This window comes from Salvelinus alpinus, chromosome 6, assembly GCF_045679555.1.
Source record: "Salvelinus alpinus chromosome 6, SLU_Salpinus.1, whole genome shotgun sequence".
NCBI lineage: Eukaryota > Metazoa > Chordata > Actinopteri > Salmoniformes > Salmonidae > Salvelinus > Salvelinus alpinus.
Genome location: NC_092091.1, coordinates 60648955 through 60661041, shown reverse-complemented (window position 1 = coordinate 60661041; position 12087 = coordinate 60648955). Strand labels below are relative to the sequence as shown.

The 12087-nt window shown below is 41.0% G+C and overlaps 1 protein-coding gene across 5 annotated transcripts; it reads right to left on the bottom strand.

Moving 5' to 3' along the window:
* Positions 1 to 25: 25 nt before the first annotated feature.
* LOC139579056 (syntaxin-3-like) lies at positions 26 to 12058 on the bottom strand. Of its 5 annotated transcripts, none has more exons than XM_071407281.1 (12): positions 9337 to 12058; positions 8240 to 8344; positions 7744 to 7894; positions 4698 to 4772; positions 4502 to 4601; positions 4253 to 4327; positions 3950 to 4020; positions 3686 to 3794; positions 3111 to 3184; positions 2660 to 2794; positions 2430 to 2540; positions 26 to 1285 (listed from the first exon to the last, which is right to left on the bottom strand). In XM_071407281.1, exons 3-12 carry the CDS (start codon positions 7819 to 7821, stop codon positions 902 to 904), a joined length of 1212 nt encoding a protein of 403 aa, XP_071263382.1. In that variant the 5' UTR covers positions 7822 to 7894; positions 8240 to 8344; positions 9337 to 12058; the 3' UTR covers positions 26 to 901. The 5 variants fall into 5 exon arrangements, with proteins under 5 accessions (XP_071263382.1, XP_071263383.1, XP_071263386.1 ...); XM_071407283.1 differs by lacking the exon at positions 26 to 1285 and adding an exon at positions 1489 to 1852; XM_071407282.1 differs by lacking the exons at positions 7744 to 7894; positions 8240 to 8344; positions 9337 to 12058 and adding an exon at positions 5425 to 6841.
* Positions 12059 to 12087: the final 29 nt, after the last annotated feature.

Below are 12087 nucleotides of genomic sequence, written 5' to 3'. Positions count from 1 at the left end.
CAAATAAAAACATTTGGCAAATGGCGATTTTTTAATTTTTATTATTTGTCAACAGAGGGGAAATGCTACAAAAAACTGAAATCTGACCTTACATTTTGTTCAGATAACATTTTCCATATAAATGTCTACAAAATCACTACAAATGTATGTGACTGAAGACACAAACACACACAGACATTGGCTATTCACTTGATACTGCTTGCTTGCATCACAACAAACATACTATCCTATCTATTATTAGAGGGGGTAGAGAGCAATGGCTTATATAAATAAACCCTGGACTGCTGATGCTATGTATTGGCCATTGAGATGCTTTGAAGCCACCGGTCGGCCATATTGGCACTCCCTAAAAGGAGTAGTCCTCCATAGTATTTCAAAGACAAAATTACATGAATTTAAGTATTTTTTTTGTAGTGGGGACAGTAACGTTAGTACTCTCCCCATTAAAAAAAAAAATGTTTAGGCCACATAATATAATTTAAAAGTATGCATTAAAGCGTATGTAATAGAATAAACGTGTCAAAACGAATGTAGACATTAACAAATGCATTTCTATAGCTTCCAAAATCTTTTAACCATTGAGGAGGATTACCAAGATGGCTGCACGGTGGCTTCAATACAGGGGTTATACACATACAGTCATCCAGGGTTTATACACATCATTTGTAGAGAGAGCGCATGTGACAGTTTTATGACACAGGCATGCTCCTTGGTGGTACATGCATCGACACACATGTAGGATAAAAATGACATGAGTACAATATTAAGCAATAACTTCAACACACAATAATACAATATTAACATAAAAACGTGCCATTTTGGGATCATTATGATTACTAGCTGACAATAGGGCAGTGAATCTTCGTTTTATCATATTAATTTGTTTACCAATATCTTTAGGTTACTTGACATGATTACACAGTGTTATCATTGACCTGTCTTGGCTTAGATTATTAAGGAGCCACACTACCAAAGCTAATTGACACAAATCCTTGAAGTGGGAAAAGGAGCTGTGGGGAGAAGCATCTCTGAAAAGAGTAACGAGAGAGAGAGAGAGGGGAAAAGAGGGAGAGAGAGAGTGTGTGTGTGTGAGAGCGAGAGAGAGAAAGACAGAGAAAAAGACAAGAGGGAGAGAGAAGACGAAAGGGTGGAAGGCCTTAAGCCGGACTGAAGTGTATCTCCTCTGAGTAGCGCTGTATGTATCTCTTGACAGACAGTGACCACTGTTGATCCATCCACCCAGGTTAGACTGGGGGTAATCTGGGACACTCCTCTTCAACTTCCCCTGAGGCCAGAGTCATAAGTGATTATCACGTTAAGAGCCCAATAATACAGCCTAAGTCTACATCCCAAATGGCACCCTATTTCCTATACACTACAAGGGGAATAGGGTGCCATGTGGAACACAGACTAAGAATAACCTGGATCTAACGTTATCTAATCTGGTCCCGTATTGATAAAGCATCTCAGAGTAGGAGTGCTGATCTAGGATCCTGCCCCGCCTGTCCATGTAATCTTATTCATTGTGATCTAAAAGGTTCAACTGATCCCAGATCTGCACTCATACTCTGAAAGGCTTTATAAATCCAGGCCCTGATCAAACTTGGAAATCCACACGTTTGGCTTGACAGGGACAGGAATGGCGTTTGCAAGAGTACAAAGAGATCTGTGACCAGGGTAACATCCTTCTGGATCAATACATGATTTAAAAGTTTAAGTTTGGAGTTTTGAACACCTCTCAGTTTCACAACAAGTTTTCCCCGGACGGTATTTCCTATTTGATAAAGCTGTAGAGGAAGGACCCTCCGATGACACAGAGAATGACACAGCAGCACATGATCATCATCTGCTTCTAAAGGGCAGAAAACGGAAAGAAAGAGGCAAAGAAAGACAGAGGATGCGAGAGAGTAAGAGGACACAGAGGAGGAAGAGGAGGAATAAATATAAAGAAACAATGAAGGGAAGGGAGAGAAGAAAGAGAACAAACAAAAACTCAGAAAAACAAAAGGGAAGATTGACCTGACCACAGAGAGAAGTCATAACCCACGATAAATATTTAGAGACTCAATGTGCCATTGCAAGTTCTGAAGTTTTTAAGAGATTCTTTGCATCAGTGAGAATGCTGAACCCCCTGTACAAGACAGTAGATTTAGTGTATGCCCCAAATGGCACCCTTTTTTCTGTATAGTGCAGTACTTTCAAAAGCAATGCACTATGAAGGTAACAGGGTGCCATTTTGGACGAAGCCAATGTATCCCTTCTCCTGTATGGACCAAGGTGATAGATAATAGGTCTAGGGACCGAACTGAAGTGGCCCTATAAACAGGACGTTGCAGCCGTATAAATAGAATGACCTATTATGGCATCATTGACCTGAATGGGGACGGCCATTCTACTCATTCTAATTCTATGGTTTCAGCCCCACTCACCCTACGGGCCTCCTGCTGAAATTTGGCTGCTTTCTTGGTGTCGGCAACAGCCCGCTCTACGAAGCCCACCGATTGGTCCATGTTGCTCTCAATCTTGTCAATCATACCGCCCTTTGAAGGGAGTGGGCGGAGTGTTGGGAGAGGCACACACAAACAGCGGTCAAAAGCAGTGCACTACGTAGGGAATAGGGTGCCATTTGGGATGCACACTAAAAGGTGTGAAGGGTTACCTGGTTCTCCACCAGCATAGCAATGTCCACGAACATGTCATGAAGCTCTTTGATGCTGCTCTCCAGCCTCACAATATCTTTATGCCGCGCCTCGATCTCATTCAACGCCTGCTTCGATATACCCGACTCCATGATCTACAAAACACATACGAGAGGATATACACAACTGTTTAACACCCACACTAGGAGAGGATATACACAACGGTTTAACACTCACACATAGGAGAGGATACACACAATGGTTTAACATCCACACTAGGAGAGGATATACACAACGGTTTAACACACACACTCACACGCATTCTTGCTTGTACAGACTCACTCACAAGCATTCTCGCTTGTACACATACACACTTACAAGCATTCTCGCTTGAAAACACACACACACACACACACACACACATTCTCGCTTGTACACATGCACACATACGCAAAACACACACAGAATTACCCCTGCGGTGAAGACAGCTGCGTTCCCTCCTTCCAACATCTCCTCCAGCTCCTCATCGGTCGTTGTTTTTCCCGCTGTGGAGTGGAAAGTTCACAGAAAGGGGTTAATAACATGTATGAAAGGGTTAATAACATGTTTGAAATGCTTAATAACAAGTTAATAACATATAACAGGCCCTTAATGCTGGCATAGACTATACTAATACACGCCATCAACAGCAGATCTGGGTTTCAAATACTTTATCTGTGTCTGTTTGAGCTTGCCTGGCTTAATAAACCAGAAAGGAAAAGTGATAAAACTGCAACCCTGCCTAACTCCAGGCAGATTCAAGCAAACACTCAAACTATTTGAAAGGATTTTCCAAGTATTTGAACTGGTAAAGAGCATTGTATTGGTTTGAATCCGTCTGTGGTAGGTTAAAACATGCACTCCCACCTACGACTTAAGGTAACTTGGGCCTGAATTTTTTTCCTGACAATTGACCCTGGCCCTAGTTACACCAGGTATCTTGTCTCTACTACTGGTTATGACATAGTTATCACATGGTTATGAAGGTTCATAGACGTCAGACTCACTGATCTCCAGCTGCCGGGCGATGCGGCCTTTGCTCTTGTCTCTAAAATCCGTCTGAGCCTCGTTGTACTTGGTCATCACCTCCACAAACTTCTTGGCCAGGATGGCATGCTGGGAAAAGGTGGAGGTGGGTACAGAGGTTGTTATGGTAACCAGTGGGGATGGAACCCGAGTCTCCAACAGGAAAAACGACGGGGACATGATTGACATGCAAACCGATAGAGTTAAGGGTATGGTTGAGGTTAGTTAGTTTTTTTAAGGGTTACCTGGGACTTCCGAATCCTCGTGTCTGCTGACGACCGTTCCTCTGTGTTTGTCTCAAGTTGCTTCTCGATACCTGCCAGGGATGGGAACATGCAACCGCTACCGTGACTACGGCCATCGACAACAACAAAAAATGACTATGGCATTGGAGTCCATGGCATTCAAAAACCATTTATCTTGACAGGAAAACTATGTTTATACAATTTGATGACTGTTGTGCTGGTCGTCAGAAAATGGTTGGTTGTCAGAAAGACTGTGGGTAAGATATGGTGCGTCGACTATTTAAAGGGTCAAGAATTACTGACTCTTTAGTTTGTTGCGAGCGGTGCCAGCTGCTTTCTTGATGTCGTTGGTGACTGCCTCCAAATCATCTTGCGTCTCTGGTGAGCACAGAGAAAGAGAGAAAAGAGCGGGTGTAACATAGAAGTATCAACAAGCCACAAAGATGAACAATATGGAATGGAAATAAAGTGGGCGAGACAACAAAGAGAGAGAGAGGGTGAAGGAGAGAGAGAGGGGGCAGAGAGAGTGTGGGATTGAATGATGATGTTTACTCTGCTCTGATGTAGGGGCGGAGAGGATGGTAGAGTACAGCTTCTTTGCTTGCGCCACACTCTCATCTATCTTATCGATGCTGCTGCGAATCTCCTCAATCTGAGACGAGACAGGCAATGATGACACACTGGTGAACACACACGCACACAAATACACACACACAAACACAAACATCAGGAGTACGGTCAGAAATACCTGGGCGAAGAAGTCATCCATAAAGGCTTGGTTCTCCACTGGAATCTCCACATCGTCCCCAGCCACATCACTTTTCTGTTGACACACACACAGACAGACAGAGTTGTTGTGGTGGTGTGTTTGTGGTGAGATAATTACACTCACAGGCTTTTTAGCGGTTCTTACATCAGTGAAACAACGTGTTTTGAAGCCACTATAAAGTTACTTTTTTTTAACCAGACACAATAAGGATTGCAGCGCACACGAGCTACAATGAATAGCCTACATCGATGACATTGAGATCTTGGAAGAGGTGCAGGAAATTAGAAGAAAACAATCCTTTCATCTTTCCTTAAATCAACCCTTCTGTTCGCCTCTCTGTACCCACCCCCCTCCATTTGTAACGCACCACCAATTAACAAGTGTACAGCCTGAATATCATCACACCCCATTTAGGCCTACCTACTTCCTAGAATAAATTAATGCTCTAATGTTTATTAGCCCAATGTTCAACTAGGCTATTTCCGCTTTTCTAGGCCTGGAAATGGGATCAAACAGTTGTTTTAACGTTATGGCCAAACCGCTCATCCGGACCAACCGCATCTAATGCGCAAAAACAAACGAGTAAATCTGATACGTCCCCCATCCCTATTATATAATTATATATGATTAGCAACGGTTATATGTTAAGCTAATAGCAAGCAAGGTTATGAAAACATGAACAAGTGTATAAAAAGACGTAGCTTACCGCCTTCAACTGTTCCAATCGGTCCTTCATCTTCAAAACTGTGTTGCCACTGTCACAATCTCTAAACTATCAAAAAGCGATATTCCAATCTACAACCACTAATTAAAAGGTTACCAAATTAGACCATTACAATTTAATAGCCTACTGATTCATCCAGTGACTTGGCCGAAAATAAATGTCAAAGTTAGTTGTAAAAATATTTAGTAGGCCATTAGAATATGGTCATCAAATAAAAAAAGAACAATCTTTTTTTTTACAAAATGTCTGTTCAATATGGCTGTAGCAGCGTCTCCAACCTGTAGTTTTACTAAGCCTATCCTCTCAAGGAGGATTAGAGCAACAGTTGTGCAGAGGGCGATTAATCCCTCTCTCTCTCTCTCTCTCTGATCAATAGCATGCGTAAAAACGCATGCAAAGTCAATATCACGCATGATCTCTGTTTTGGGCACACTACTCAAACAGGGACCCGAATTGAAAGGTAATAGGTTAAATTCTTTGTCCATCTATAAATAAAATGAGGCTGTATTTGTGTTGTTATTTCTTGACCCCTTTGTCCCCATCTGCTCTCTAAATATAGCTAAATAAGGCCAGGTCAACAAAATAAAGTAATGCAATGATTATTGATTCATTAAAATATTTTTTGTATTGCTTTTTTTTATTTGCTAATCAAAAAACGCATAATGTTTCATAGTACAAACACGTGACGCAGCATTTTTATCGACGCCATTCTTCCTGAAAATACATTAGGTCACACTGTTTTCTGACAATAGGTCTAGATAGGATCCTCAAATGCAATGTGTCTTGAAGTTTCTAACACTACCAGTTGTTTCGTTAAATCTTACTTTGGGCTCACTTGATTGCTCATCTGTCATCTACTCTAAATGATAAACCTCTCACTCCCCTTTTCCACCATCCCCTCTTCTTCTTCTCCTTCATTAATTTCCTCTCTTTCATCAGGTTTGAAGGCACACAGAAAGTCATTGGTTTGGTTGCACTGCTTATCATTCCATTCCCCTTTCTCTGAGATGGAGAGATAAAATGAAAAAAGTTAGTTTTTATCCATTATTAATGCCTTTTAGAGAGTATTGAGCTATATAAGTAGCTACGTAGCCTTGTCCAAGCCAGAACGGCATGAGCCTATCTACTGTAGTGTGAGGCTTTTGATGAAGCGTTCAACACAAGTACACCCACTGGACACTAGTCTATCGCAGGACCTTACCCCCAATTCCTTTTCTTTAATGCTGAGTGACAAGCAGAGAGGAATCTGGCCCCTTTTGGTATGACTCGACCTGGGATCAAACCCCCAACCTTCCAAGCTCAGGACAGTCACTCTAACCACATGGCCACTGAGCTATACAATATAAAACTTGTGAGATCAGTCATACTTCTAATCAAATCAAAAGTGTGTGTGTGTGTGTGTGTGTGTGTGTGTGTGTGTGTGTGTGTGTGTGTGTGTGTGTGTGTGTGTGTGTGTGTGTGTGTGTGTGTGTGTGTGTGTGTGTGTGTGTGTGTGTGTGTGTGTGTGTGTGTGTGTGTGTGTGTGTGTGTGTGTGTGTGTGTGTGTGTGTGTGTGTGTGTGTGTGTGTGTGTGTGTGTGTGTGTGTGTGTGTGTGTGTGTGTGTGTGTGTGTGTGTGTGTGTGTGTGTGTGTGTGTGTGTGTGTGTGTGTGTGTGTGTGTGTGTGTGTGTGTGTGTGTGTGTGTGTGTGTGTGTGTGTGTGTGTGTGTGTGTGTGTGTGTGTGTGTGTGTGTGTGTGTGTGTGTGTGTGTGTGTGTGTGTGTGTGTGTGTGTGTGTGTGTGTGTGTGTGTGTGTGTGTGTGTGTGTGTGTGTGTGTGTGTGTGTGTGTGTGTGAGCAGAAGGAGTTGGGGGGCATGAACACTGTTGTCCACCTGGTTTTGAATGGTGAACAGTTGCTCCCGAGTGGCGCAGCGGTCTAATGCACTGCATCTCAGTGCTAGAGGCGTCACTACAGACCCTGGTTTTATCCCGGGCTGTATCACAACAGGCCGTGATCGGGAGTCCCATAGGGCGGCACACAATTGTCCCAGCATCGTCCAGGTTAAGGGAGGGTTTGGCCGGGGTAGGCCGTCATTGTAAAATAAGATTTTTTTCTTAACTGACATGCCTAGTTAAATGAAGGTTTAAAATAATAATACTTCAAAAAATTAATTATGGGACAGTTTCCTGGATACAGATTAAGCCTAATCCTGGATTAAAAAGCAGACTCAATATAGAATCTCCATCAATAATTATTTTTAGTCCAGGTCTAGACTCAATCTGTGTACGGGAACCTGCCCCTATTCAGTCTAAAATCGTCACCTGAATGGGGTCAGATACTGCAAAACCGCCGAGCCAGATGCGAGGTGGAATTTCTGCTGAACGTCCGAGCAAAAACATCCACGTCCTCGTTTTCCAGGCTGGAGTGGATTGATATCAGATGAGATTTGTCCTTTTGAGAACGGCAGAATGTCTGTGTGTGTGAGAGAAAAGGAATGAATTAATGAATGCATGAGAAAGCGAAAGAGAGAGAGTTGTCATCATAATAGATTTAAAATTAGGGTTAGACACTAATGCACTGAAAACTTAAATTAAGACAATAGTGTAGATATCCTGAACTAGAGTACAGCCTGCTGCTTTGAGAGTTAGTTATGCTGGTAATTTGGGTAATTCTGCATATCATGCAGAGATACAGAGGTACACTACAGTATGTCTACCTTTAACAAAAAGAGACCTTGGTCTCAATGGGACTCTCTTGCCTAAATAACTAAGAGAACATGGGTCTGTAGGCTAAAACCTTAGAGAAGTCTGAATTTACCTCAGCAGATGTAAAGTCCAATTTTTCCTCGAAGAAGTTTATACCAGGTAGAATGGCCAGAACATGAGAGAAAGACCTTGACCTTCCCAGAGACCCGCTTAGGTTCTAAAAGAACAAGGGAAGAACAAGGGATAGATTAGAATGAGGGATATGAGAGAGAGGCTCCGTCCATATACTCTCAGGGCTGGTTTCCCACCAACATGAAACAATACTACACAACACACTGTAGTATCCCTCGACCATATGTAGTACTTACTATAGAATGTTGTAGTAAACTGTAGAATACTATAGTAAATACTACAGTATTATCCACAAACACTGCAGTCTGCAAAAGCACTCCATTTAAAAAAAAACTATAGTAAATACTAGAGTATCTTATTTGCATATACCCTGCCCATTCCCCATATCGCAATTTGTTCCACCCATAAGTGAGAAACCTACATGCAAAGTATAGACCATATACTGAGTTCTTTACAGGTTATAGAAAAGACCAGAAGCGCCGGGGTCTGTTCAGACCCCAGTCCTACCTACAGGTTATGGAAAATTAGCTCTTAGTATTTCTCCAGTAGGTTTCCTGAAGGAGAAAGCCTTGAATTCTATATCTAAGATAATAAAACAAATAGTACAGTAATATCCGCAAAAACACTACATTAAATGCTACAGTATATACATTTACATTTTAGTAATTTAGCAGACGCTCTTATCCAAAATGACTTACAGGAGCAATTAGGGTTAAGTGCCTTGCTCAAGGGCACATCGACAGATTTGACTACAGTTATATTTTACGACAGTATTTATACTATAATTAACTGTAAATACTACAGTAAATAAAACAGTATACATTACTACAGTAAATACTACAGTAAAGTCAGCAAAAACGATACAGTGAATACTATAGTATTTACATGTATACTATACTATATATTTTTTGATGGGGCAGACAGAACTTCCCATGGAGATTCTCATTTTCGCATGCTTTTCAGTCCAGGACTAGGCTTAATCTGGGTCAGAGTATCTGGCCCTCAAAATATATATTCTGTTGAGAGAATCTACATCAGTCACTGTGGTGTTAAAATGATGAGGGCAGGCTACTGTACCTGTAGAGTTTAGGCCATTGAGCACCATGGCAGATGGCCCGAGGAGCATCATGGGATCTTCACTTCTCTTCAGCTGTTGGAAAAAGAGCAAAGTTATTATATATATATATATATTTTTAAACAATCTGTGGGGGCACGCGACCGGCACACAATGAGAAATACATAGAACACGGAGACAAACGAGAAAGCAAACAGAAAGAGGTGGAAAAACGTTGGAAAAGAGGTGCATTTTCTCATTACAGAATCAAACATTTGGGTTTTACCCTGGTGTGTGTAAATGTCACCGCCTTTTTCCTCTACTTGCCTCAGATGCTCTCTTTCACTCCGCTCTGCCTCCTTATATACCTATTCCATACCTCCATCCTAATCTCCCATGTATTTCCTCTTTTCTGATGTCTCAACCTCTTACACATAAAAGGTTGCAAACCCTCTGGGTTTGTCTTGACAGTATGTGCAATCCCTGGGTACAGTTGCAGCCTAAAATATTGTCACCCTTCACTCCAGTCATTTTTTTTTAACTTCTCCAGTTGAAAAACAATACATACAGTAATGTATGACCAAATGAAGCATTCAAAGAAAATAACACCCTCCCTACAACCAAACATGGGAGTTTTTTTGATAATACTGTGAGGCTGCTTTGCTGCCTCTGGTACTGGGGGCCTTGAACATGTGCAAGGCATCATGAAATCAGCAGATTATCAAGGAGTTTTGGAGTGCAGTGTTCAACCCGGATTCCAAAAACGAGGTCTCTGTCAAAGGTCGTGGGTATCCGGCAGGACAACAACCCCAAGAACACATAAAGAAGCCCCAGGAATGGTTCAAGAAGAAACACTGGCAATGAGTCCAGATCTGAGTCCCGTCGAAAACCTAAGGCAAGATCTGAAAACAGCAGTTGGTCAAAGGCGACCATCAAACATTGAAGAATTGGGAGCAATTTACAGCTGAAGAGTGGGCAAAGTTGCCAGTAGAAAGGTACAGCAAGCTCATTGAGGGCTGCAATAAGCGGCAGTTATGCTGACCAAATGCTGTGCAACCAAGTACTAGTGCTGGGTGCTAATAATTTTGTCAATAGATTTATTTTCTGAAATTGTATTTGGTTCTGCAATGTGGAAATTCAAATAACCAGGTGTGGAGTTATTTTAAATTTAAATGTATTTTAGACAATTATGAATTATTTAAGAAAAGTGCAAGGGTACCAATATATTAGGCCACTCAATGTACATCCTGTCTGCTGGTTGTTTCTCAAGAGAACAACTTGTCAAGACAACTTTTCATGATAGAACACAACATGTGGAGAAAAATACCTACAGTGCCTTCAGAAAGTATTCACATCCCTAGACTTTTTCCACATTTTGTGGTACAGCCTGAATTTAAAATGGATTACATTTAGATTGTGTCACTGGCCTACACACAACACCCGATAATGTCAACTCGGAATTATATTTTAGAAATGTTTACAAATTAATTTAAAAAAGAAAAGCTGAAATGTCTCGAGTGAGTAAGTTTTCAACGCCATTGTTATGACAAGCCTAAATAAGTTGAGTAAAAATGTGCTTAACATATTACATTACATGGACTCACTCTGTGTGCAATAATAGTGTTTAACATGATTTTTGAATGACTACCTCATCTCTGTACCCCACACATACAATTATCTGTAAGGTCCCTCAGTAGAGCAATGAATTTCAAACACAGATTCAACCGAAAAGACCATTGAGGTTTTCCAATGCCTCATAAAGGGCACCTTTTGGTAGATCTGTATAAAAAAATATATATATATATATTTTTTTTAAAAGCAGACATTGAATATATCCCTTTGAGCATGGGGAATTTCACTGGAGGCTGCTGAGAGAAGGCTCATAATGTCTAGAATGGAGCCAAATGGAATGGCATCAAACACATGGAAACCATGTGACTGGTGCATTTGATACCATTCCACAGATTCCGCTCCAACCATTATCACAAGCCCGTCCTCCCCACTTTGGATGGTGTATCAATACACTCAGTCACTACAAAGATACAGGTATCCTTCCTAACAGTTCCTGGAGAGGAAGGAAACCACTCAGGGATTTCACCATGAGGCCGATGGTGACTTTTTAAACAGTTAGAGTTGAATGTCTGTGATAGTAACTACAATGTTGATCTCCACAATACTAACCTAAATGACAGAGTGAAAAGGAAGAATGCACAGAATAAAAATATTCCAGAACATGCATCCTTTTGCAATGCACTAAATTAAAATTGAAAAATGTGGTAAAGAAATTAACTTTATTTCCTAAATAAAGCGTTATGTTTGAGGCAAATCCATAACCATGAATACTAATGTTACATTTTTTATATATATATATATATATATATTTTTTTTAAATAAACTTTGTAATTACGTTTTTAAACTTTTTTTAAATTGAACCTTTATTTAACTATGCAAGTCTTATTTACAATGACGGCCTACACCGGCCAAACCCTTGACGCTGGGCCAATTGTGCGCCGCCCTATGGGACTCCCAAACATTGCCGGTTGTGATACAGGGATGCGTGTAGATGGGTGACAATTTTTTGTTGTCAATTTAATCCATTTTCAATTCAGGCTACAACACATGTGGACTAAGTCAAGGTGTACGAAAACCTTCTGAAGGCACTGTACAAATGGATTATTGTACACATGTATTAATGTATTTACTATACAACTTTATGTTGTGGAACTTGTACATTATCAATCCCCGTCAACCACACCACAGCCGTAGAATAAAAT